Source organism: Hypoxylon trugodes (assembly GCF_022578975.1).
Source record: "Hypoxylon trugodes strain CBS 135444 unplaced genomic scaffold F4822scaffold_8, whole genome shotgun sequence".
NCBI lineage: Eukaryota > Fungi > Ascomycota > Sordariomycetes > Xylariales > Hypoxylaceae > Hypoxylon > Hypoxylon trugodes.
Genome location: NW_026250023.1, coordinates 1,876,331 through 1,903,059, shown reverse-complemented (window position 1 = coordinate 1,903,059; position 26,729 = coordinate 1,876,331). Strand labels below are relative to the sequence as shown.

Here is a 26,729-nt window from a genome sequence, read left to right as displayed (position 1 = left end):
TGACGAACATTAGGCTATTTCCACCTTTTGAGCCTCCATTGCATCCCTAAAATAAAAATAAAGTAAAATTTTTTCTTTCTTATCATTGAATCGACCTACGCAGCGGCTCGGGCCGCGGCGAACGGATTGTAAAAGGTAGGGAAGGCTAGGTACTTTGGAGGTTCCATACAGGAATTGTAGATAGTGCCATCGGTATCGCATCGAATCTATCCGTACTTAGACCGCACTTAAGGTACGTAGCATTTTTAATTCCCAATTCTGTACGTACCTCGCAAGATACCTTGGCGCCGAGAAAAGGGGTCTGATTCCGGATATGGTTCGGATTTTCCGCGGTTCGCTACCCTCTCCACCCTCTACCCGAAAAAGTTTGGTACCGCTGGGAAGTTCAGGAAAAAAAGAAAAAAAAGCAAGGTCCTGTCGTGCGCGAGGCCACTAGATTGATGTGACAAGTCACACAAGCAGCCAGGGAACCTGATGTGAGCCCGGCCGTATCGGACTCGGATCCCAACAGCCGACAGGGTGACAACCAATGCCCAACTGCCACGGAAATGAGAAATGAGTAGATCATCGACAAGGGCCAGGGATCAAGGCATTAGATAATTACATTATAGTGGTTGCAGCCTCATTCATTATTCAACCTATGATCCTATCAATCCACCGCGTCCATCCATCATCGGCGCATAACAGCCTCATCGAATCAATCGGCAAGCTAACAAAAAGTTCTTGCTTCATCGAGTCCGCCTTGGCCGGAAGTATCAGCGCCGTACCAAGGTTCCACGAACCGTGTGCCCTCCTTATCGCATCCGCCCTTGTCACGGGCACTCCCGGGATGCTCCATTCCACATCTGCCCCGAAATGCCTCCATGTGTTGAACGCCAACGCTTCAGGCATCCGTGGGTCATAATTGACCCCAACTAAGCGTGGGTCGGGTGCTTCGGATAGCAGGGCAAGACGCCGGCTGACGTATTCCTGGTCAACAGCGTCAATTGATTCTTTTACGAACGGCACAAGCTGAGCAAGTTCGGTGTCGTCCTCACACGCCGCTACTAGTTGGGCCATTGACACCCTCGTGACTGCTGGTAATGCTGCATTACCAAAGTAATTATCTGTCGCGCCCTTGAAGGCCCTCGTCCTCCAATTCACCGAATTCCATAACATGGCATATCTTCTCGCTTGACTTCCTGGTAAGTACTTCTCAGCTGCCACGCGAGCTTTCGTGATATGCGCAAATGCGAGGGCCGCCAAGCTTGTGTATGCCGATGGAGGCTCCACCGTCCCATTTCGAGACCGGATCAGTTCCCGCAGCTCTTGCAGCCGTTCGTGTCTGAAGACGAAGATCTTGCCAATTTTCTCGATATGTGCCATATCCAACCCAGTTTTTAATAGTCGCGGTTGCGTTGGGCCGCTAAGATCGCCTAGCATTGTGTATTCTGGACATCCTGCCAATAGACCCCTAAACGTAGAAATATTGCGCATTGTGATTGGACTTTTGTGGCCTCGAGAAGGCAACATAGGAAACGTCTGTTCAGATGGCAGATGAACTGGAGTATTCCGGGTCTGCGCGGCGAAACATTCCAGGAAGACGCGCAATGAACCGCCGTCCACCAAGCCGTGATGTAGGAAGATAGAAAGTAGCAAGCCACCGGGTGGGAATTCCGCTTGTACTTTCGATACTGGTATTGAGTCGAGGTTGGTGCCTACATTCCCCGAAACACCAAACCGAGGATGGACGAATGTGCCCGGCGGGAATCCGTCTTTACTTAGTCGTGCATAATCTCGTTGACAAGTCTCGCTAGCGGGGAGTACTTGAAAAGGAATGTCCTGTGATGGAGACCGGTGAAGTGATACGTTGCCGTTATTACTATTAGCTTGAAGGCGCCCCGCAAAGACGGGCCGTTCCTTGGCTAGACGCTTGAGGGCGGACTCGATATGGTGAATTGCTTCATGTCGGCGTTGGTGATCGCAAGGAAAGCATAATACAACGCATATATAGACGCGAGGCGCGTTTTGATTCCACACTGATAGTGGTTCTTGCCAACCGAGATGGTCTTCCTTCTCCGGCATTAGCAATGGGTGGCGCACTGTAGGAAGTGAACGAGTGCGTCTCGTAGGAGTGACATTGGCGAGAGGCTTGATCGGGCGGTGATGGTGATGAATGTGCAAATCGCGACGTCGCTGCCGCATAGTTATGTCTTCACCAATCGGTGACCGCCTTTTACGCATCGTGGACTGGCGGCTTGCTGGTGAGGGTGTAAGCGACCAGGTTTGAGGCGCTAGCCTCTTGAAGGGGACGGGGTCAAATATTTCGTGTGGTACGTGCGGGCAGGTCTCTACGGTGCTAGGGCGTGAACGTGAACTGTCGGAGAGGTGTAAGTCGTTCATGCACTCGTCGATGAACTCTCTCATGACGACAGCGTAGTGGTAGCTCTGGGAGGCCCCGAGACATGATATCTCTTAGCAGGAGGTAACTGGACTGACTGGGAGCTGACGAAAATTAGGAGGGGCGATTAGCGAGGAGTCAAGAGAGAGCTAAGCTTGCGAGAGAGAACGAGAGAGAGATGAAGATCTCTTTAACCCTTGCAAGGGCTGAGAGATCAAATTGCAAGGTCCGTTGCAAGGCCAGGTTAATAATACGCAGAGGAAGCCTAGGAAGCCTGGACCGCCCTGGTGAGAAAGGGCCATAGGTGTTTCCAAAGACGTCAATGTTGGGCTGATTATTCCAGAAAAGGCTGGGTGCAGATACTACCCCTCGTCACTCCACGTCCACCGCGTATGATTACCATAACCCATCCCCTGCTTAAAGTAGCAGCCGATGGCGCTAAGGAGCCCATAAAAGCCGTCAGATATGATGTTGGGCGTGGTTGCGTTGCGTGGTGAGCAGAGAGAGAGAGAGAGAGAGAGAGCCGCGGTGCTACTAGGTATGCCTTGTTAGGTCTATGTACATCTGTACGCATGTATGTAAGTACGAAGTAATGTACATACCCAGATACCTATAGGTATATACGTACTGTTGCGCCAGGCATGGGATGTATGTACATACATATCTCGCCTGCAGGGCTTGCACCCATACCCATAACTCACACACCCATGCTCGCTCACCCAAGCGTTTGGCAAGGCCATCTTAGTCTGGGCGCCCGGATTAGATTTCCGTTTGCAGGCCGTAGTAAAGCTCAGAGACCAGGATGCCAGTAACGCCTTTCCGGGCGAATGGTTCCCACCCAGCCAAAACGTCGTCGAGGAAAATACGTTGCCATTTCAGGAAAAGAGCCTTGGTTAGTTCGTTCATCTGCTCGCCGCCGCCGCTACGTTTCAGCTGGGGGTCGATTAGGAGGTCTGAGTGTTCCTGGTACCAGGCGTGGAATTCATCACGACGCGTGCCCGCCAACCCCAGTCGGTCGTCCTTGGCTCGGAACATTTCCACAGAGTAGTCACGGGCAGCACTGCGCAAGGGGGACCCGAAATCCAGGTAGATGGTATGTAAGCAAGGGAGCCGGAGGAGAGGAGCAAGCTGGCTACGGTACAAATAGGTGAAGCACACGCTAGGTAGGAGGATCTTCCTTACGAACGCCAGGTTGTGCCAAGATTGGCTGTAGATTGCAGCCAAGGGCGGCGGCCAAGTGACAAGACAGTAATGGAAACTATTTCTAGCAAAGTGAGGCGACTGCCATTCAGGCGTGCAAGCCATCTCGGTAAGCACACTGGCATCCAGGATAAAGACGTCAGTATCTGCCCTAACACGCCCCCTCTTCGAACCGCTACGGGCCTTAAACAGCAAGTACCTGCTGATAGCCTCGTGGCGTGATTCTCGGTTGATCTGGAAGACGGCCAAGGTGGACTTGGATTTGGGCTTGGGCAGGGGGAATTCATCAAGTTGGATACTCAAGTATGGGGCGCGGTAGGCCAACGACCAGGCACATGGAGGACGCGAGTCGTAGACCATGTCAACCGCGTACCGCCATACCATGAGCCGAAGCTCAGAAGGAAGTGACGAGAAGTGGTTCATCACGGACAAGGGCCTGAGGGCACTGGCCGACTGGGGGGGACAGATACCTGAGAAAGGCACTGAAAGGACTGGAATTTGGGGGGGACTAAGGGGGGTTCTGCTGATCAAGGCTGGTCAAGGTCTGGTGAGTTGGCTGTCGCTAAAAGGGGATAGATCGACGATGAAATGCATTTCATAGAGTGTATTGTGTGTATAGTATTGTGAGTATTGAATTGGTATTCATGTATTTTTCATGTATTTGTATTGGTATTGGTATGCATAAACAGGTTCTGTCATAAATGAGGAAACGCCAATTTTGGAGATGAGCGCTCCAACAAGTCAGAAGGGTTGTTTGCTGGGAAAAGAAAAGAAATTTCTTTTTTTTTCTCTCGATATTCAAACTGTGTAGGAATAAAAAATAAAAATAAAGATAAAATAAAATAAAGGTGAGGGAGAGAAGAATAAGGTAATCCCGCCTCGAATTGGTGGGGGTGGGGAAAAATTGGAATAACCTATTGGACTAACCAGATGATCAATTGATACATATTGTACATGTATTGGATACATCTAAACATGTGGCACGGTACATACGGAACTATGTACAAATGTACATATGTATGTATGTATGTACTACCTACATACATCCACATATGTAATAATTGCTGTCCAGATCGAGTGGATTGGAAGTCACCCGCCACTTCCGTTTTCACCTCCCCTGTTGCCCTTTCCTGCCCTGTTCGCTTCTAGACCTGTCCCGACCGGCTGTTCGCCAGGTGGTACCGACTTTTTACTTTCCTTTTGTTACACAAAGTTACGCAGATTACGCAGAGATACATGGGTGGTTTCCCAAAGGGGTAATCATCTTTTTTGTTTCGGGTACCTGACTGGGCAAGTACCTCGTGTGGGTTGTACATCTTGGGTTTTTAAAGGATGTATGTAGCCAAGTACCCAAGTATCTGCACAAATACATTTACATACATATTTTTTTTCTTTTGTATATAAATACATTTAAATCCTGAAAATTGAAAACTTCCAAGATCTGATGCTCCGCCATCCGGGATTTGCACACTTACATTGCATACAGCCATACGTCAACTATATTAATGAAATGTAATATTTGTTAGGCATGTAGGTAATCATGAAAATATAGTGATTCCTTTTTGATTTTCACTTTTTTTTGCTTTTTATTCTTATTCTTTCGGGCCGTTCCCCACCATGGCAAGATATCCGTTTGGGTGTAAGATCCATGGGAGGGTTGCGTTGTTATCCATGGCGTCTTTTTACTCTGCATGTGTCAATGTCATACCTTGGAGACGGGAATAGGGTCCCGTCCTGTTGGGACTGGGCTGACGGTCCGGGGAACTAGCCAGCCAGGCTAGCACAGCATGATCTGACCATCCCGGCGTTATTGGACGAGTATTACGGACAATGGAAAGACCGCGGAACATTCATCTCACTCTTCCTCGGTTGCTTACGTGAGTTCGGCGATATAGCTATCATGTAAGTCAGCAGTCCAATCAGATGTTCCATCGATCAATGCATTGGATCCTTGGTTCCAATCTGACTCTTTCCGCCGGTTATAGAGAGACAATGCGGTGTCGTGTAACGTCGGAAGACTCCTTACAGGCTGGGGAACACCAAGGCGGCAGCCACCTTATTAAATTCTTACAGCAGGCGTCAAACAGGCGTCAGCCATGTTGTCATTCTGAAACGTCATTTTCGGACAAAGTCAATATACTCCGACCTATATCGAGCTGCATGGCTGAAGCCTCGTCGATTCGTCAGCAGATCATGTTTTCTATAATACATATGCAGGAAGCAAAAAGCAATTCCAAGTGTTCCTTTAAGGAATGACTTTCATAAGAAACCGCAAGGTCTCACCGCCAATAGAATATTAATATGGAGTAGTCTTTTCCTATGACAGTAAGCTCAGCCGACTCACATCAAGACTCCGTCGCAAAGCTTACTTACATATATGGCACTATGTTGATACGAATGCTGCTTTAGTTTGAGCCTACCCATTGGAGAAACCCACGATGTATGATGAAAAAAGCGGTGGGGGCGTAAGACACGAAATCCTAGGATTATGGTACAGATCAAGTAGTTATATGCGGAAAATAGCTTCTAGCTTGCTAACACGCATAGAACTTACGACTTAGAGCAAGGGAACAGCCGCCGCTACCGCTTAGTTTGGAGAACTAGTATGAACCCGGGGTTCGCCGATTTTTCTTATAGCTCAGCTTTAGGTAGAAGCGGACTAAATATGCATCCATAATTGAGTATTCCCGTCTATAATACGCCTCTTATACTCTAGGTCCCCGCCTCAACCCTAGGTAAAGTATAACGCTGACATCCCTTGCTTCGTAGTCAACATCATCCTATCCTCGTGACTGTTAATATCCATTGATACGGAGTCCATAGAGGGCCAGGCACCACTCTTGCGACGAGAACTATCGTCCCAACCCGATTCACCAGGTCCTTCCCTACGAAATAGAAAATACAGACCACCTGTCATGAGACCAACCATATGGGGGTTTAACAACTCTGTTGTTGCGCGAAGAGATCGCAGGTATCTACTATAGGAACTATCGTATACATACACGAGTAGCCTCTTTGTTCTACAAGCTCCTTTGTCCGTGTATCGGCGATAAGGGGTCCTCCCGATACTTCCCAAGATGTATCGCTTCATACAGCTCAACTACTGACACCACCTTCCTCCCACAGCCGGCAATGCGTCAGGCTTTCTAGCTCTTCATTTGTCCCAACCAGGCGACTGGTGCTCTTTACTCACCCCTGCTGCGGGCCTCTGGTCCAAAGCTCGAAAGTGCCCGACGATGAATTCTCAAAATGCATCATCGGCCTTGTCGTCGAGGGTATGCATCTCCCCACCTCAGCTACTCGCGCATCCAGCAGGCGTTAGGGCTATAGCCAAGCAAGTAATTCGGAGAAGTTTTCTTTTTGTGTTGGACGTGGCCTATGATGTATCGACGATATCATTCTACACCTTATCGAAGCAAGCGACCAGAAATTTATACGCTATTTCATCTAAGTAAGTGCCATCGTATTGAATAGTTTAGCAATGGCGTTAGGCCATCTCTTATTAACGTTATCGTATTAATTAGAAGATGTCTGATTATCCGCTCCAACGTGGGTGGGCCATGCACCCTGCGATGGACCACCCGAGGGGAGGAGTTGACGTCGCTCCCATCGTCAGCATTGACAGCCGGCATGACCCTCAGGGATGCTCTCGTCTGTAGCATACCGAGACTGAAATGTTAATTGATGTAGGAAACCGGTACAGTGCTCCGTCCCCTCGATCTGGGTCGACGGAGACAGGATATGTTGGTTGGACTCTTGCTTTTGGCCCACGCGAAATTTAGGCGATAATTAGGCCTTAGTTAGCAGCTAAATCATTAGCTGCATCGGCCATCCTAACATCGCCAAATTCCCGCCTCGGCAAGGATGCCTTTGCTAGCTCGACACTGTTTTGAGGCAGTAAGCTAGAAACCTCTTAACTCACTACCCTTAGTATAGCCGGGTCGCTTCTCAAGCTTTAAGAATTTGCTTCGTGCAGCTTTGGTTCTTCCCAGGTCTGGGAGCGAAAACTTCCGAGAGACTACCCGCTGACGGGCAAGCCGCCAGAGAATGCTTGCTGCATTCCGAGAATTGGTTGATGATACCAACATGATTCGGCTCCTGATATCATCAACCAACTCCCTATTGTCTTATTAAGGATGACAGCAGTTTTGACTCGGCTGCGAAAACTCCAAGTTAGTCGGTGTTCTTCGTGAGGTGTCTACTGCATGTGTGTATCATGTTGAGTGGCATTTAAAATGGGGAAAAGGAAGGGATACCACGAGCGTGGATATGGAATGGTATAGGACAACGGAAATAATAAAGATAGGGTGGGGAAAGAGGTTGGTATCAGGTTACCCGCAAAACGCTGGCTTAGAGTGTAGGCGACGTGGAGTCAAGGTGACAGGTTAAGTTCTGGTAACTTACAGCTTTAATCAGTCGTGGTTGTTGAGGACGTTGATCCGTCCGTGAAGGTCTCGTCGTTCATTAAAGACACCACCAGTCCCCACCCTGCGAAGTCCTTGCAGGTATGGCCTTCCATCTATTTTTAATAGTCAATGAAAGTGGTTTGAGGACGTGGTTAGGTGTAATCACAGTATCATAGCGGTGCCCATAAGGTCGAGCAGGATAAAGGGAGGCAGGTCTCTTTGGGAGGGTGGTAGAATAGGTGTTGAAGAAAGTGCTTAAGAGAGATAGGTTATGTCTATGAAGCTTTAGGCTAGATAAGGTTAATGCTATGTGTAGGATCAGTTTTAGTTGCCTTTTATTTTTGTTTTTTGAAAGATTTCTGGTTGTTTTTGTCGTTTTATTTATTGTTTTCTGGTGACGATTTCAGCATCATTGCTTAGGTATATTGAGGTGGTTTTATATAACGAAGTCAACCTTGGATGGGTTGATTGGGGTGTTGATAGTTTGAATCAGGGCGGAAGTCGATGATGAATGGTGGTGTATTTAAATATTTTTCAACGTGGGAGCTTATCTCACAAAACCCTACCTACCCAGATAGCTAAGAAATACGGGACTTCAGGGCGCAAGCCGCGTGTTAGTATAGTGTATAATGTGGTATTTGTAGTTACCTAGGTAAATGTAATTCAGCCTGAACCCGCTATTATGACCTTGCTCTTGCCAGTAACTTTACCTTTGTCAGAATTGATGTCGGTCACGACCTGTTCCGTGATCTTCCAGACAGGTCTTAACATCCCAGCTAATCAAGGCCCCGTGTACCCTACTCTCTCTTTATAAGTAACTACCTAATACATATATATATATGGTGTGCTCATTTGGGAACAATTGAATGCACATCGGCAGGGGCTACGGGACGAAATATGTCATAATATACCCAATCGTAAAGTAGGGGAATGGGCATATCCATTTTATATATAATTTTTCTAATTCGACAAATATGAGTCAGAGTGTCTACACTTACTATAGGGGTTTGAAACCAGTCATACTAAGTCCCTTCTTCTTGTATACACTGATGTTCAAAACATCCCTATTAGCTTTGACATATTTGAGTTTGGCTTTACACCCATCTAGAAGCATACATGTACTACTAACTATATTAGCACAGCCTTTGTGATGCAATGGATGACTGACGTAGTGTCTATTTGTATAGGTATTTCCTGTCAATAGGAAAAGATTAAAGTGAAACTAGAGTATTACTCGGGAGATAGTTTATCCAGACGATTCCTTAGTGGTGAAGGGAAGTTATTTGATTGAGACTGAAGATATCTGTCATGATGATGAAGTACCCTTTTGATAAAAGGAAGCATGAGGATATACGATCTCAACTTCGAGAATTCAACGCAGAATTGCTTGGGTATTTGCAATTGATTAATCTGTGAGTGTTTACCAAGTTTCCGTCTTGCCTGCTTTGCTGATATAGGCTATAAAGTGATGTTTCTCGGGACATAAGAACCCAAATGGTATCTGACTCCGTCCAAGTTGCCACAGCCATTAAGGTAGTAGAAGGACTAGAAATCGGCGTTGGCCAGTTAGGAGCATCGGTGCAGCAAGGCCTTCAAAGGACGGAGGATGTGGCCAATTCTATGGCTATCGGCTTTCGTGGCCTATCGGATGAATTTCGAGACGGACAGGAACGACAATCAGCGACTCTTACGCAAAGCCTAGATTTAATTATCGGAATGTTACAAACTCGGGATTCAACAGAGAAAAACTTGCATTCGTCCAACACGAACAGTCCCAACAGGAATGGGGATGTTGGACGTCCTTCGTTAGGGGTGCCTATAAAAAGCGTGCACTGCGATTGTCCAGGAGCGCGGCATGGACGCCCAGCTATGCAACATCGTAAATGGTGCCCATATTCATTTACAAATCGGAACAAATGGGTGTTTAATTTGAACCTAGTAGCCCTCCGGCGTCAAATTACAGCCAAATGGCGACTTGAATACTCGCCGTTAGCCTGGACGCGCGACTGGAAAATCTACCCCAATCTGACAGTTCGAGCTACAGTAACAGAAGATGCCCCCGCGTTTCTGGCGTTAAATCAAATACGTTCCATTCCCGAAGATGCCACATAACAAGAGGTTGAAGCGATATTCCGAAGTATTCTAGTTGAGTTGCGAAAATTGTTCGTGAGTGGCAAAGGGTGGCCAACAGATGTTGATGATTATGGAGAAAACTTACTTCATGTATCAAATGTCCTCCCTCAATTTAATAGGCCTCGCTAACGACGTGAATTCAGAGAATAATGGACTTATACCTTCTTCATGAGCACGACTTCCAGGACGAAGATTTTAACACTCTATTTCTACAGTTCATATCTTCCATAATACGTATGGGGGTTCCGATCAATGATATCTCTTGCCGCCGAGGGTAATATCTACCCCTACGAAGGGCGCAACGTACTTCTGAACCTTAGCTAATGGCCTCTCAGGTTCCCTTTATTAACTTTGGTGAATAATAGGGCCTCTCCCTACGTAGTTCAAAACTTACTAGATATGGATGCTATTATCGAAGGTGCGGATTTTAATTGCGTAGTTGCTCCTAGTATCCTCTCTTTTAATAACCATGATTTAAACGAATGTAAGTCTGCCGGTATGATTTTCAAGCGCGATATTGATGCTGATGATTTTCCGAGACTTCGCTCACACCGAGTTCCTCCACAATGTGCTCGTCCACTCAGAGTCTGGAGTTATCCACCATTTACGCACTAATCCTTCCTCACTATACGAATGCACTCCAAATGGCCTATCTTCACTTCATCTAGCTGTTACTTGGCCCAAAGGGCTCTCAATATTAATCGAATATGCAGGGGAGACGATTGACTCTTTGATCAATAGGAAAAATCGTGGAGAATATACCGCTCTTGAATTTGCGCTAGAGCTAGAGCAATTGGAGTCTATTCGCATATTACTTGATGCTGGAGCAAGTGTTGAGAATGATATATTCTGTTACCACTTTAGAGGAGTGCCGCCTGTGATAGATAAACAGATGATTGCCTGTATGGTAGTTGATCCCCTCGTTTCACAGCGGAAGGCGTTACTGAAGCTTGCGCTCCGGAGCCTTCATCTGAAACGATCCAGCGACTTGGCTTAGAAGAAGATCTTCTTCTCGATGGCATTGCATACGACGTTGCCCAAACACTTAGACAGCAACATATCCCAGTGCCTACAACGCACGATACCCTGCAGCCTGGCTCTGTGTATCATTGGCGCGGCATCAACTCCTTCATCGCCCAGAAATTTTATGAAGCTGGGTTTCATCAAACAGAAACGAGGGTTGGTGGCTATACCCCGTTAATGGTATTCCGGTGCATATCTTTGGGTTTCGCTGGATCATTGGCGTTGGTGTCGTGGTTTGGTGGTCATGGGGCTGACTCCTACACGCCCATCCCCATTACCTGGATGTTATACCTTCACCCCGAACGCGGGGAAGCCCGAACGAGTTTTCTCAGTCATGTATAAAATATTAAACGGTCTTGGCTATTGCCTCCACGAAAAGGAGCAAAATGACGTGCCAGAAGAAAGTCTTTCTGTCTTCTCAAAATTGATGAGGGCTGAATGTAAAGATTCTTGCTGTTGCTACTGCACAATTAATGGGTGTACCCCTGCCTCAAAATATATGTGTGGGCTTACTACGAAGGCTTATGGTGATGAGCTTTATAAATGGGAGATTTTCAAAGGCATGTCCATAGGGATAAAGTTGTCTTGAACGGGCAATATCCGATAGTGAATATGGGGTATTCCTGGATCTGGTGCGTGTTGCCACGTTTACGATGCTTGGTATGAGGCATACATGTTGTAGTTATCCTTGGGTTCGGAATCTTGACGATGCCCTTAAAGGAGGAGTACTCCGTCTCATGGATCCCACAGAAGTCGAGGAAATACAAGAGGAAGAGCGATATCTTGCTCGACGGCTAGAAACTTTGATGGAGGATTTCACAAAAAAGCTTCAAGAAATGAAAATGCCTTTTAGCAAATTCATGGAAGAATATTGGTGGCCTAGGATGCAAGAGGTCAAGAAGGAGCGAGATGACATGTCGGTCGATGACTTACAAGCTATGAGGGAATCGGCGTTATCTTAGACGAATGGTGAGGGCGTTATCGGGGTGTGGAGTCTTTCGAATTAATATTATACTTGCTGCTAAATACGTCCGGCCACTCGTTATAGAGCTATTTTATTTTGACCCTGATATTGCTATGCTATTTCGACCTGCTGTGTACATTGTGACCCCGTCACTACCAGTAGCAGACGCTACCCCAAGTAACAGCACAAGTAATACCTAATAAAGTTTAACCAACAAAAAAGGTTGCATCTTGCGGCAATATATTGCCTATTCAGGCAAGCCACTAACTTCTCACTGGATAACCCGAGCACGCGGGTACGGCAGATACACGGTGCAGATGGGTTACATAGTACATGCATTACCTACGGGAAGGAATACGAGGAACAACACAAGCGACGCAATTCCCGAGTAACCACTATATGAGACAGCCGATTTATATATGAACCTATTCAACCTATCTATACCACGACGTTCACAGGTGCTGTGATACAACGCCCTTATCAAGAAATCTCTTCGCTATACCTTAGGCTATTACTCCCGGAAGTTGTATTAAACATCTGACTGAGATATTACAGCTCAAGATACATTTCGAAGAAAGGATGGATAAGACAATTACTTTGTATAGCCTATGTTTCTACGGGTCTCGAGCGATCTGCGCATATCGTATAATCATCTAATGAGAGGCTTATCAATTTCAATTTCTTCCTTCCACCTAAACATACCTGTAGAAAATGGAGATGATCAACCAAATAATATAAAGCCAAAATGAAGCCAAGACTTGAACTTGTTGAGCTGAATCGCCATGTCTTAGTATAAGCAGTAATCATATCAAAACATTTGTCTCAGCAATTCTTGAGATAGTTAGCTAATACGTGCAATTCACAATCACAACTCATCAAAAACGACGCCGTAGATCAGAACATATACAGGGTTTAATCTGAATTATAGTATGTATAGTTTGTACGATGCGAAGCACATCGCGCATCATCCTCCCGCCTCTTCTCTATGTTTTCGGCTTCTTTCATCATCATGGGTATCAACCGTTGCGAGCCAGCAGTGTCAAAGTCCGTTCGCCTGACTTTCTTCTACCTCTCCATGCGTGCCAACAATGCGGCCGTGTCCGTCTGTCTTCAGAAAATTATAAAAAAATAAACGCCCCGGGCGTATGTACGATGCACTTCGGCCGTCTGAATATTCCCATATGCCCCTGAAAATTTTCAAATGCAATCCCATAAGCCTTTGATCCTATGTACTCCAGAAAAACCCAAACACCCGCGTCGCAAAAAGGAGAGCGCTGCTGTATTTACACGAGGGATTTATGTGGAAGGTCTTGCGAAAAAGGGTGTCGAGTCTTGTTGGTATAGCGGTCGATTGTGCTTCTCGTCTATGAATAATATAGAAGTTGACTCTGAGTGGTGACTTTAGGGTTTGAAGCGATGAATTCTCGCAATAGACTCGACTCAGGGATTACCTGGCGATTTATCCAATTGCTGGTGTTCTATGCGACTCCTTGTCACCTAGAGTATTTATCATAATCGTAATGTCTAGGGTGGCCATTACCGCATCTCTATTGCGGCAACAAAGCACCCTTTTCGTCGCGTGCCAACATAACTTTGCCCACTATCTTCTCGGTCAATGTCGCACAGTAGGGGTCAACGTAGCCAGTCCAAAGCATCGCAGCACCGTAATTCAGGGGGATCCAGAACGGTAGAGCAATCATGAGGCGCCATCCGCTGGGGAACATGAGAGTACCGTGAATCGTCTCACCCTTATCATTGGTGATTGGTGGGGGCACATGGATTCCGTAAACCATCCAGCATAGTACACTTCGTAGAAGAGGGCCGTGAAGGAGGTAAACAGCGAAAGACTGCTTGCCAAACCAAAGAAGCACCTTGCTGGACATCAAATCGCGTAGGCCGGGACTGAAGTGCAATCCAAGAGTGATCAATTCTAGACCAATACCAGAAGCAAATCGGGGGTAATCGGGATCCTTAGGCAGAATGTGCTTCAGAACCGTGAACTGGTAGCGCGACCAAGTTGCCCATTCTGGATGTCCTTCAGGATACGAGGCGACATATAGACCCAAAAATAGGAAGATCGCAGCAAGCATTCGTGAAACTTTTGGTCGTCGGGTAAGCCATTCGTTGGCGGGAGGGTGGTTCTGTAGATCGCAAAGGAAAACTCCCCAGAAGAATTGCATACCAAAAGCCGCTATAACACAATTAGATCGAACGTCGAAAAATACTTCGGCAGAGGCAACTTACAGTCCGATGCTATCCAAAAGTAGGCGAACATCATTAAGCTCAAAACCATTCTGAACTGAGGTCGAATGTAGGCTGTAGCCACAATAAATGTGTACACTTCCATACTACCCTTGAGCAAGGGCAACAGAGTCCATTGATTACCATCGTAAGCATTCTGACCTCTCGTCCATGTCGAAATGATATTCTGAACCAAGTGCTTCACCGATAAAAATGCGTTGGCCTGGCGATCGGGTGCGGTTTTACCACACCACCAACAATCGCTTTGCTTCGCGACAAGGAACATTCCCAGGTTTGCCATAATCCAGATAAGAAACGTAGCAAAAGCACAAGGTATAACGAGTCGGGGAACACGGCGGAGGGCGGATTTAGCGATGGAAGTAAAAGCAGAATCTTGGTTGTTCTGTCGGTACAACTTGATGGGCTTCAGAGCACAGACGTAACCGGTAACAAAGGAGAAGATCGTAACGCCAATACGACCTTGAACGAGAATTCGGAGGAAGGGCAATTGCATAGGTCGAGGTTGCGCGCCTTCGTGGGACGCGGGGAGGAAGAGTTCGCCATCGAAAGCTCTAGCAATATGAGTTAATACTACAAGAGTAGATGCGAAACCTCGTAAGCCCTATAATGTAGAGAATACTGTTAGTTATCTAACTTATTTTGGAGTAAACGATTGATTGAAGAGAGTTCGATCTTGTATTCCTAGTTCCAACTTTGATCTCCAACTATGATGTCGATGCCATGCGAACTGTCAACTCCCGGCACTAATAATAACGTGCCGAGCGAAAACTCCAAACCTTGTTGAGCCAACCCGATAGATCGAACGAGCGTGGGTAATACTGCGCGACTAACCCTCCCACCGACACCTAGAAGTGATAATTCGGTGGAGGGTTCCACCACCATTTGCACGAGTCGCATTCTTTCCGACAACCGATATATAAACTGGACATCTCACTTACATCGACCCATTTGACATTTCCTTCTTTGCCAATAGCCATGGTGACGGGTTGTCGCGGAAGAGATCGTACGGATAGGTTGTCGATACCGTTATATCATTCCTTGGCTAGTATCCAATATGGTTGTGAAGTAGGTGTATTATTACGATACTCTAAGTCCAAAACCACGAACGCCTTCCAAAGTCCGAAGAGTCGATTTCGTCTCCTAGATTTCCGGGGTAGCTGACGGCTGACTTAGATAAAGTGGCTGAATGCCTAGGTAGACAGGTTGAGCGAGTGAATGTGGAGGAATGTTATGGCGCTGGTTTTGTTTGTTCCACGCGCGCAGTATTGTAGAATGCGGGACCGGGTTCGGCAAAAATGCGTCCTCTGAACCGATTTAAAGAGGTGGCGATTGTGATTGAGATATGGCGTTTGATGATAGGTCGGAATATCCAATGGTATTTCTCGTCCGGACTTATCGACGGTAGGGGAGAACAATACCAAGTGAATGTACTGAATTAGGGGGTGTACCGTATAAGCAATTTGGGTGGGTTGCTAATTGATACTATTCTCAAACGCACACGCACAACGTACACGCAAACATACGTCACTGCAATCCTGAACAAATGACAAAAAATAATAAGCTGTCAGGATCGAGGACTTGTAAAAAAGCTAATTAAATGAATTTCGGTCAAGTTGAAAAGAAAAAAGAATCAGGAAGGACAGGATCAGAGGTCAGTTCCCGCACATGCACATGGCAGAAGCGCAGAGTAGAAAAAGAAGGAAAAGGGAAGCGGGTGGATTTTTTATTAAGAGGATATAATAAGGGGCTTGACGATTGGAATCTTGGCATACAGGATCGATGCGACTGATTTGATGTGGATGGGTTTTGTGTGTGAATTTTCTATGGACCCCCCTCATAATGGTGAGAATAGACGGCGGCTTGGCGAAAATTGGAGAGTGTACGTACCTAAGTACCTTGCCCCAAACTTCCCTAACCAACTACGGCTATACGGCTGCGGCTGCGGCTGCTATGGTGGTGCTGTAAGGTATGTGTATGCTGGGCGTTGAAAATGTATCGAGGATCAATGCTTGCAGCAAAGCAAAAAAAGATAGGTATGTAACTGTAACTTGGAAACTTGACCAAGGAGAAGAAGCTCCACCGGTGGACTCAGCCTCTTCTAGTTTCGTACCAAGATGTAATAATATACTTTAGATGATTATGCAACTTTCATTGCGACAAGGAGTTAGGCAGGAGTTGTTTTATCCGGGTTAAACCAGCTTACAGGCAACGTCCAATGTTTTGGGAACCTATCAGACTTAACTAAACCTTAAATACATCCGATCCATTCGTCTAACGTAGAGGAATAATCAGGAAGTTGGTGCATGTGCCTACATTGGAATATATAGACTTTTATCGTACATACAAGTATGCATATACATAACTGCTTCTTTCTCTAGTTCGGTGTTTGTTACGAACGCTCATTCGCTCTTCGATACTAGGTAGGCACGTTACATACAAAATAAACCTCTCCCTAATGCACATACCTAGCACGTATCTAGCGTACAACTCGATCATCCAACTTCTCGAAAGGGCAGATGGAAAAGTCAGGAGTAATCGAATAACCCCGGAGAACCCTGGCTAAACTGAAAGCGGTAACGTTTAAGGTAGATTAATTGTCGATGTAGTGGGGGTCAATGCCGTCGATGCGCTATGATAGGTTAACTCCACATGGTCGATCATGCTTCGGTTTTTTCTTTTCCTAGTAGGTACCTAAAGCAATCAAGGTCCTGTAATGAGATTGGACCAGCCTATCAACATCCTAGAATAATCCTAGGTTTATCGGCTGACCTATAATATGTTCATGCGGCTCAGAACGGGTTATCGTCGTATACTCAAGTCTTTTTAGTAAAAAGCTTCGATTTTACTTATTGTTATGATAATAGGTTTGGAGCATCTTGGCCGAAGTTACACGATAGAATAGCTACAAAGACGTACAAAACCCGCCCTGCCGTGTTCCCGTTCCCCGGATAATCGGCATTGACAGGAGTCTTAGGGCGTCATTTTCCTTGTCCAGCGCCTCTACCAAGAGACTTGGCAGTGTAACCACAAAATGCTTGGCTCTTTCTTATTATTCCACTCGTACGAAAAATGGGCTTGACAGAATGCCCTGAACGCCTAACAGACACAGCACATACACATCCACTAATTAAAGTGGAAGCATCCGGGTTGGTTCTAAATATTATACGGAGCTTATGGTGTCATTCGGTAACCTACTATTAGTTATTATTCTATTCTATTCTCATGATGCAGCCACGCCGCTTAGCACCTAATTCACTTTCTACTAATCCACCTACCTAACCTATCTTACCTATCCACTCTCATGAGTGACGGAATGACGGAGTGACGGACTGCATCTGCATATTTTCTAACAATTCACATCATCTCAGGCGTTACTTGCCTATCAAGCCGCCCCCTCCGTTCCTACACCGAGTCCGAACATGTCGTGCCTCGGCCAAGACTTCTCACATTCCTTGTTCCTGTTTCCTGTTTCCGTTTTTCCAGCCGATCATCGTCCGTGTGTGTGCAGTGTAAACGGGTAGAGTAGAACAGCATGGCGCATCCGGTATCAGGCTGCGATCCCAACACACAGCCAAGATACGATGGTTGGAGGGACCGGAGAAGATCACGATTTTGTTTCCATTGACCTGCTGCTGCCCGCCCGTTCGCTAATACCGCCCTGTGGCCAATGAGGCAGCTGGGGGCAACTATGTGTTTTGTTTCTTCAGCACATACGGTCACTGATCGACATGGCGAATGACCATTTGCTAATCCTGGATAGGCATGTCTATATTATCTATTATTTGTTCGAAACAGTATTTCACCGAGTTTGTTGTCGACTCAAGCTTATCTCCAAAACGAGTTCTATAATATTTTATCGTCTGTGCAATTGTATAACTCGAAATCTGGAGATCGAGTGTTTCACTTATCGAATTCCGCGTCCTGACCGTTCCGGCGCATCTAGAAATCGTCTGCGGCATGAGAAGGAAAAAAGCTTAGCAGACCCTCCATTACCTAGCCACTGGTCTTGCCAACAGTCTTGGCGATTATTTTTGATGTAACCATGTGGGCAACATACACCACTAAGCTGCTAAGCTCACGGGATAATCGTTGCAAGCGTATTTTATACCTAGTACCTTGCTTGTGCCACCTGTGGCAAATCATGAACTTTATGCCTGGGTACATACTCCTTCTAACTTATCGTCTAATGGGCGCTAGCGGGTAGGCATTGTCAAAATATGTACTAAGATAGCGCCGACTCGCCTATCGCCGGAGAAGATTGGTAAATGATTTTTATAGTAAAAATAATGCACGCGACAGTTGACACTAAGACGTTAAGATTTGTACTAAAATATTAGCTTAACTACATTTACGTTGGCGTAAAGAACAGCGTGCTGACTATGGCGAACAAAATTCCCGAATTGGAATTTCGCCAATCATTAGCCCCAAAAGTGCTTACGCGGCTTCAATCTCCCAAAAACCCTCAATGATTATGTAAGTCCCCTATTTTGACATTTCGACATCAGCGCTAGACTCCTCTAGTCTTCTCTACCATTCCTACCATTAACAACTACAACCACATCATGAGTTTCAACCCCGCTGTGTCCGATCATACACTACGAAAATAGAAAACAAAAAAACAGATAAAGAAATAAACATCAGCGATAGACAACCTCGCCAAATCATTGGTTGATGAACATCCTAAACTGAGACATTTGGGGCTCGGATTCTTCAACCCGGGGAACTTGCGCGTTTCCGGGGGCGGCAGGTATCAGATTCATCCCAACTCCAGAGTCCCAGAATCGTCAAAATAGAAACTCGCACCACTCACATACATACACTTTCGATAAAAGATAATAGCATAATAATGTCATCTGATGTAGCTACGGTGATAGTGGATAACGAACAACAGCCTAGCATCGATTCAATATCAATGACGCTGATGACCACCAAGTCACTTCGTATCAATATGGAACGGGACAACAACTCCCATAAATGCCAAGTAATAAGCAAGCCCAGGGCGCTCTAGGGCACTTTATAAATCTTACAGGGACCATCCACAGCACCATCAGGCCATTCATTATTGCGGCTGTATTTTGTATTCTTCTAATCTTAAGCAGATTGCGAGCCTCAAGTTTGTCGCGTGGTAGCAAGCAAGGGATTTCATTAGGATACATTTCTAGAATTCCTTTAAAGAATCCCCACACTCAGGGAACCGATACTCGCACAATTGCGGTGATCTCGGAGATCATACAACATCTACGTAAGCGGGAGAGTTTCCGAAACTTGAAGATCGCCCCCAACCGAAGCCCGGGCGTTGATTGCCCTTGAAACATCAATTGAACAGTAACAGGCCGTGCCCATAATTGATGATTACTGACCACGTTACTGGCGGCTAAATTGCCGTTCTTGCGAGCCGGATTATGGAAACTCACGATACCTACAATTCCCAACCCAAAGCGGCCAACACAATTGTCACTTCGTCATCGTACTTACAACTTGCGTCTAAGGAGGGGTTGGTGACCCAAATCCGATCTTTAATCCCTTCTCTTATCTTGTCTGCTATGTATGGCCCTAATTATAACCCCAGGGAGGAGGATGTAACATCGCGCGCCGCCAAGATGACGCGGCAGGTTTGAATTACGGTGAGAGCCTCCGAGCCCCGTATGCCCCAGGATTTCAATCAAGTATAGCAGTTCGCATAGGATTCAATTACTTCAATAGTTTACCAATAACGACACGGGCATTACGACGACCCTAGCCAAATTAACGAATCACATACCTGGGCATCAATTGCAACTTCGCTTCCCATGGCAGCCATTCTGTCGGGTTATGATGCTTCTTCGGTACGATGCAGTATCTTCAAAGTCCACTCGACTTCTTTGGGAGTCGTCGACTTACATGATCGCATAATAGTCCACAGCCGAAGCGACTTGAGACTGCCCCTTCTTGGCTACGCTCAATGTGGTTCGTATTTTCGAGCTTGCATTCAATTACCCTTGCAAGATATAAGCCGCATTCGAAAGGCCGCATCCATTACTACCTTATGTGATTGACATTGTTCACCTGAGATTGCTCTTCAAGCTTTCATCGCGTCAATCAACTAGCCTATACTTCGTAGATCCGTCAATATTTATGCGTCGTATAGGTTCTTGGCGATACTACGAGATGCCCCAGATTACCTAATTCGTAGTCCATGTGGCTATGTACAGGTTATTACAATCCAAAATGGCTTAATCAACGACGATTAAGCATGGTTCAGTTTGCGGGCAGCAGTTAATAACAACACCTCATGAAATTAAAACTTTACAGTGCAGTTACAAAACTACTAAGCAAGAGCAATTACTCAAGCCGAGAGGCACAGTCACATACCATACGCCTCAATGATGCTGTCAGCTTGCGCGTTCTTTTTCTTTCACGACACCCCTGATGACAATTTCCCAAGTGAAGTTTTAGGGACGCTAGGTGAAGCACCAATTCTATGTTCTGGTGCCTCCTTGACACATGGGTAAGTCTGTTCGCTACGCGAGGCTACTCTAGAATACTCCAAAAGGGCTACACGAGGCAAGTCTAGCAGTATAAGCAGCAGCTTACCCAATTCTGGCCTTTTGCTTTCGCACTAACCAATTAAAAACTGCGACGTAGCCAGGGTGGTTACAGCGAGATAATGCAAGTGCCTTCGCAGAACATTCACAGAACGCCCGTCACGTAATCAGACACCGAAGAACCTATGAACACACGAGTGTCGTAAGTTAGCTCCTTACTTGGAACCAGAACCTCACTATCGCGTTTTAGTTTAGGTCGGATTCAAAAGGACACTACTATTTCCTACTTGGGAATTACGAGATAGGTCAGGCGTGCTAGTTATAGCAAACCGCATTAATTTATTTCAGCTTCGGGCCGGTCGTATCGGGCAGCGAGTAACGCCCATTTCCAGCACCCACGATTTTAGCACACGAGGTTTTTTATTTATTTATTCAGCTGAGCGCCAAGATGTCGATATTTATGTAAATGTCAGCAATTTGCGGTCTAATAACTAACTACTGAGGTACCTACTGATTTGCACATCCTTCGGATTCGGATCACTAATCGGGGCAACTCGCAGGATCGTTGGAATTTGAAAGTTCATGATATGGTGGCTATCGCCGCCATGTGCCTCCTGCACCTAATAGCGCTTTACGACCCGAGCGCCTGCTTAGGTACCTAGAGAATACTCGCTTTGGCCTCCACATCGAGAGAAGTAGATTCTTGGCGTAGCTAGCCACGTGAGGGACCTGATTGGAACCATGGAAGCCCCTTAAATAAGGGGTCATCACGTGTCAGAGACGGCAACGGATATCCGTCCATCTAGCGGTCATCATCGCGACTGTTTTTTTCCCTCGAGGCTCCGTTCTGTCTTGGCCTAATTAACAAACCTTGTACTTCTTCAACATCCATGGATCTCATCTTCGTCGTTTGCTGTCTCCTATCATAATCAGTGGCGTAGTAGGCGTTCTAACTCCCTCCCTCCCCCACGCACCCCGTAGTCGTAGTGATGCGCGATTGTATCCTGCTTGTGGAAGGTAAGAGTGTTATAGCATTGATCCTGTTAGAAAAATTTCTATCCTGGTGGCCAATCATTCCCTGCTTTGGCGTATAAGCTGCGTTGATGGGCGCTGACGCCACTGTAAAATTGGTTGCTTGGCTGCTTGGCATATCGAGCCGCAGTCTGCTAAGAGATATACTATGGTCGGCTCTCGGCACTGATGTTCAGAGGGTCGTCCCGTTGGTCTAATGCAATGTAAGGCTTAGCTCATGCTGCCAAGTCGAAGTTGAAGCACGAAGGGGTGTAGGAAGATTCGGGAGAAAGTCTTTCTGTGGACGATGAGTAGTTTTTTTTTCTCCTGTGTTTGAGAAACGATGTATGGAATAGCTTGGACGCAGCTGAGTACTCTATGATCAATCAATTACTGAATAATTCGATAATATCTAATGTAAAATTAATTTAGAAGTACTTTATATGGTTAACTCAGCACTATACAGCCCAAATTCTACCTATGTAACCGCTAAACTGACCAAGATACGATTCGATAGGCCTGTCCTAAAATGACCCGTCGCAATCGGCAACAAAACCTCTATCATATTCTAGCCGCGTCGTCGGGGCCGCTCGAATAATCTACGACTAGGACGATAATGCGGATCGCCGTAAACACCACCGCGCGAAACGATACTTCTCGGCCACCAAACGGGACTATACCCCGACGCCGCCGTAGGATCTCTCTTGACTATGACGAACCGACTCATGAAATCCTGAGTTATAAGATACGGTAGCTTAAAGTTGTCGAACGGCTGGAAGCCCACCAACGCTCCTCTCACCTCCGACAGGGCGGATTGGTTATTAGGGTCCGACTCGGGCTCGTACATATGGTTCTTCGAAAGAATAATTACATAGTGTACCCACTGGTGGGTGTCTATGACTGCGATGTCTACTACGTGGTCCATTTTGCTTTGGAAGTGTTCCTTGATAACGTCCTTGTTTTCCTCGAAGTACGCTCGGAGTTCTCTGTCCCCGTGGAGGGGTTTATCCCAGCGGACTATGTCTTCCAGAACGTCTCGTGCTGAGGGAGGCATCTTGTAAGTGCTGTTGAAAGTCGATGTGATGTGAAAATGCTAGGTTGAGGATAGGTATCGAGCAGAGTTGTGCAGAGGAAGGAGAGGAAAATGATATCCTAGCCTTCGCTACTTATGGAAAAACATCTCTACCTAGGTAGGTATTCCGTAAGGAAACCGATGTATCGACTTAACGTCACGTAAATCCCTGGAGAGAGTTGACGAGACCTTACCTAGGTACTTCAATTGAACCCCCAATTCGGAGGAAAAAATTGGACACAGGTAATACTACACCTAGGTAGGTGTACTCCCCTTCTCGTCTTTGCAGGTTACATTGTTTTAGTCAATTCCCAAGTACTGTTGATGAGGAAGCCGTCGCCCGAGGAAGCTTTTTTTTTTTTCTTTTTTTTTTTAAAAAAAAAAAGAACTATTCCCAAGTCACGCTGTACGACATTGTGACGAGGAGCAAGGCGCATTCACACATATTCTAAACAGGTGCGATCGACTCGAGACCGAGGGCAAATAGAAAATATTTTCTTCTATAGATTCTATTATCATGGGGATGTAGTAGTGTCTAGTGCTTAAATTTAGCAACTGAGGGGTTTCGTGACCCAGGGATGAGTATTGTCCGTATTCTTTCGAATGATATTGTTCCACCAAGAGCCGTATATATTTAACCAACATCATCAACAGATTCTCAATGCGTCCGTACGCCTATTCCCTTTACTACAAATATTCATCGGTTTTCAAGGTTGTTGAGTAATGTTTAATTCGACAATGTCTGTCAATTTTGTTTAATTCAGCGCTATCTAACTCATGCCCTCTGAATGATTAATGGCGAGGGTAAGTAGAAAACAGTGCAAAGAAGCCCTCGGCAAGACCTGATTCACCATTTCCCCTAACCACGACTAATACCCTCTAAACATTCCCCCACATCAACATCTAGATCGGTGTCGGTGTCGGTGTCGATAGTGCGGATCGCAATACTCGCCATACCGCGATCTGGCATCTGCATCCCATAAAACCGGCGTATATACCCGCACAGGATCCGCCTTCACGACCACGAAGCCGGCGAACAGATCATGCAAGTTGTACGGGTAATTCATGAACATTTTACATGCGCGCATCGCATCGTTGACCTCGTCCCTGACAAAATCTTCGGACCAGTCTAAACAGTCCGCAGTGAGAATTACCACAAGGAACATCCCCGGATTCTCGCGCGCGCCACTGAACCAGCCGATGTCGTCGATGTGGGGAATTCGGGCCGCGAAGTTCATCTTGAGAATGTTTTTGTATTGGCGGGCGTACCGTTTGACGTCGTTGTTGTCGGGACGGGAGTTAGTGGAGAGTGCTTCGAGGATCCGGGAACGGGTAACGCGAGACATCTTGTAGGTATTTTGACGGGTGTAATTGGCGAATTGGGGGTAGATTCGTAGTACCCGGTAAGGAAAGAGAGGAGTGAAGATCAGTGTTCATTATATAGATTAGCACTTCCGGTGATTTCGCAAGAGAATGTCGAGTCAAGGGAGGAAGAGGGAATGACGATGATCATAGTTTCATCCGTTCTTACCTTCGATATAAGAAAGAGTACCTAAACCTAGGTGGTACGTTAGGTGTATCCTAACTGTGCATTCCACGTCACTTTAGTATGATGCCGAGTAGATTTGTGGATAGGCCACGGAAATCATAATTCGCCTAGGGGTATTGACTACTCCCCGAGAGCTTCACTTTCCATTTAAAAGGGGGAAGATTGCTATATCAGACCTAAAAAAGAAACCTTGGAAGGAATAGTTTAGAAGTAGGGTTGAATAAAAGTCATTGAATTTTTCCCCCGCAGAAATAGTGGTTACAGGCTGGCTTCCCGTCTCATAGATCGCATCCCATTCCCTCTTTCTCTAATAACACTCGCATTTTCCGTTGCCGGCTCTCCTCCGTACATGTCCATGCCCGCATCCCAATAAATCAGTCGTCCTGGTCCTGGTTACTTACTCTCCATATCTATCCTCTTCCTCGACGGCTTCGTCGGGCCACCAAATCTTCTCAAATCCTGAGTCGTCCTCATCGCTTCTCTTCACGATCGTAATAAGAAACATGTCGGCCAGGTTAAGGTGGGCGCGGTCCATCTCCGGGAAGGTTGGGTAGCTCTCGAGACACTCGACCATCTGCTGATGGAAATCCTCCACGTCAATGTTCTCGCAAGTGTAGTGACATTCCTTCTTTAGGATGATGACGAGGTAGGGTTCGTTATCTTCGATGGAGACGAAGATCTCAAGGTCTTCGAAGAAACCGTAATCGATATCGGGTTCAATATGGCGGCAGATCCTGTCCTTGTTGGCGTAGAAGTATTCCTCGGCCTTGTAGGTCTCGTCAGGGGGGTTTAGGTAAGGCATTGCGAAGTGCTGGATTTTGAGGTTCTGGTTGCTATTCTCAATTATTTGGCGGAGACCCCTTTAGTATTAAATACCTAGGAGATAGTCAGTCAATATTTTGAAGTTCTACTTAGAGTAAAGAAAAAACTTACTGGGCTTGAGCTTTGATTCACGATAGTGACCGTATTCACGAAACACTAGGCGCTCACAACTGGTAATAGTCTGTGGGATAATTGGTGTATCGGTGCATAGATCGATATGCCACTTTAGCATAGGGAAATATTGTTGGCTCGTGTGTCGAGTAGGTGAATCTTAGAATCGGCGCTTTCCTTCATATCTGAGCGACGATAAGTAGGAATTTCCTACTAACATTCATCATTTAATTAAGGCAACTGCGATTTGCGTCACAAACTGCAAACTCCCTGAGAATAGTCATTTCAACCATAGATGAAAAACATTTCATGGTATAATGAACGTAAGTGGCCTGTATAGACCCCCTTTTACTTTTAGGGAGGTATTTGTAGCGTGCATCATCCGTTATTGCATATACTGGATTTAGGATGAAGATTGCTTACTATACAAATATAAAGAAAAAGAATAAGAGAATGGTATAGTAGATGCTGGCGACTTCCATATATTTGTATACCGGTATCTCATTTGTTGGGTGGGTTACTCCTATTCACGGAGGGTTAAGGGGCTTAGGAATATGGAACACTGTTAACTCTCGTCGAATTTTCCACATGTTTCAGGACTTACCATAACAACATATTTATCACTATTTTGGTAAATAAAACAAAATTTAAAAAGAGATACTTCATTTTGAATTGAAATATATAAATCCTGATTTAAATACGTTACTTATGAAATACGTACTATCAAATATAACTTGGTGCTCCTTTTTTCATTTACATGTGGTTTTTGTAGGTGATAAGAGGGAATGTTATAAACATTAATAGTGAAGGTTAACCGATATCTCAAGTAAGATTCTGAAACAAGTTCCTATCAATACGGCATGTCCACTAATATTCTTCACGTTTATTAATCGTGCGATCGGTCACTGCCCTCGTTGTAAAACATGACGATGATAAAAGAAAAACTATTGACAAAAGGCCTTTAGCACTTTAGTTCACCATAACTCCACTAAAATTACAGCGAGTTGTAGCGCCTACCTTGCAAATTACCTCTAAAAATGTCGCGCAGACAACAACGGAGGTAGGGCAATCAAACCTTAATGCTCTCTCGATTTTTTTAATATAAAAAAAAGAAACCACTCAATACCTCCAGGAGAGCCATTTTGTAATAGAAACCGATGTATTTAGACTATATATTTATTTCGTGGTGGTTAGAAAGTGTCCCCGCAATTTGATCGAACGTTTTACTACCTAACAGTGGGATTCTTGCTGTAACTCAGTGAACTGGAGCGC

The 26,729-nt window shown here is 45.7% G+C and overlaps 8 protein-coding genes across 8 annotated transcripts; 3 read left to right on the top strand and 5 right to left on the bottom strand.

Moving 5' to 3' along the window:
• Window positions 1-633: 633 nt before the first annotated feature.
• F4822DRAFT_438296 (uncharacterized protein) lies at window positions 634-2,223 on the bottom strand (the record flags this gene model as incomplete). The annotated part of the gene is made up of 1 exon (XM_051462501.1): window positions 634-2,223. One exon carries the CDS (start codon window positions 2,221-2,223, stop codon window positions 634-636), a length of 1,590 nt encoding a protein of 529 aa, XP_051311500.1.
• A 517-nt stretch (window positions 2,224-2,740) lies between these two features.
• Window positions 2,741-4,089, bottom strand: F4822DRAFT_352310 (uncharacterized protein). Its single transcript, XM_051455983.1, has 2 exons — window positions 3,009-4,089; window positions 2,741-2,944 (listed from the first exon to the last, which is right to left on the bottom strand). Exon 1 carries the CDS (start codon window positions 4,001-4,003, stop codon window positions 3,140-3,142), a length of 864 nt encoding a protein of 287 aa, XP_051311499.1. The 5' UTR covers window positions 4,004-4,089; the 3' UTR covers window positions 2,741-2,944; window positions 3,009-3,139.
• Window positions 4,090-9,294: 5,205 nt separating this feature from the next.
• On the top strand, window positions 9,295-10,098 carry F4822DRAFT_432579 (uncharacterized protein; the record flags this gene model as incomplete). The annotated part of the gene is made up of 2 exons (XM_051461676.1): window positions 9,295-9,398; window positions 9,453-10,098. 2 exons carry the CDS (start codon window positions 9,295-9,297, stop codon window positions 10,096-10,098), a joined length of 750 nt encoding a protein of 249 aa, XP_051311498.1.
• Window positions 10,099-10,518: 420 nt separating this feature from the next.
• Window positions 10,519-11,116, top strand: F4822DRAFT_432578 (uncharacterized protein; the record flags this gene model as incomplete). Its single annotated transcript, XM_051461675.1, has 2 exons — window positions 10,519-10,603; window positions 10,659-11,116. 2 exons carry the CDS (start codon window positions 10,519-10,521, stop codon window positions 11,114-11,116), a joined length of 543 nt encoding a protein of 180 aa, XP_051311497.1.
• Window positions 11,117-11,714: 598 nt separating this feature from the next.
• On the top strand, window positions 11,715-12,104 carry F4822DRAFT_445632 (uncharacterized protein; the record flags this gene model as incomplete). Its single annotated transcript, XM_051463402.1, has 1 exon — window positions 11,715-12,104. The coding sequence occupies exon 1, from the start codon at window positions 11,796-11,798 to the stop codon at window positions 12,102-12,104; it is 309 nt and encodes a 102-aa protein (XP_051311496.1). The 5' UTR covers window positions 11,715-11,795.
• A 1,371-nt stretch (window positions 12,105-13,475) lies between these two features.
• Window positions 13,476-15,695, bottom strand: F4822DRAFT_352083 (acyltransferase family-domain-containing protein). Its single transcript, XM_051455982.1, has 3 exons — window positions 15,307-15,695; window positions 14,351-14,969; window positions 13,476-14,297 (listed from the first exon to the last, which is right to left on the bottom strand). Exons 1-3 carry the CDS (start codon window positions 15,343-15,345, stop codon window positions 13,654-13,656), a joined length of 1,302 nt encoding a protein of 433 aa, XP_051311495.1. The 5' UTR covers window positions 15,346-15,695; the 3' UTR covers window positions 13,476-13,653.
• Window positions 15,696-21,753: 6,058 nt separating this feature from the next.
• On the bottom strand, window positions 21,754-23,361 carry F4822DRAFT_413975 (uncharacterized protein). Its single transcript, XM_051459086.1, has one exon. It carries the CDS (start codon window positions 22,955-22,957, stop codon window positions 22,472-22,474), a length of 486 nt encoding a protein of 161 aa, XP_051311494.1. The 5' UTR covers window positions 22,958-23,361; the 3' UTR covers window positions 21,754-22,471.
• Window positions 23,362-24,921: 1,560 nt separating this feature from the next.
• Window positions 24,922-25,326, bottom strand: F4822DRAFT_432573 (uncharacterized protein; the record flags this gene model as incomplete). Its single annotated transcript, XM_051461674.1, has 1 exon — window positions 24,922-25,326. The coding sequence occupies one exon, from the start codon at window positions 25,324-25,326 to the stop codon at window positions 24,922-24,924; it is 405 nt and encodes a 134-aa protein (XP_051311493.1).
• Between the last annotated feature and the right edge of the window lie 1,403 nt (window positions 25,327-26,729).

Bases quoted from the DNA above. Each gene is read 5' to 3' on its own strand.
- F4822DRAFT_352310 (XM_051455983.1), bottom strand. From the start codon at position 4,003: ATGAACCACTTCTCGTCACTTCCTTCTGAGCTTCGGCTCATGGTATGG.
- F4822DRAFT_352083 (XM_051455982.1), bottom strand. From the start codon at position 15,345: ATGGCTATTGGCAAAGAAGGAAATGTCAAATGGGTCGAT. The intron at 14,970-15,306 runs GTAAGTGAGATG...TCTACATTATAG, and splicing joins GAAATGTCAAATGGGTCGAT to GGCTTACGAGGTTTCGCATC. The intron at 14,298-14,350 runs GTAAGTTGCCTC...ATTGTGTTATAG, and splicing joins CTTTTGGATAGCATCGGACT to CGGCTTTTGGTATGCAATTC.
- F4822DRAFT_413975 (XM_051459086.1), bottom strand. From the start codon at position 22,957: ATGCCTCCCTCAGCACGAGACGTTCTGGAAGACATAGTCCGCTGGGAT.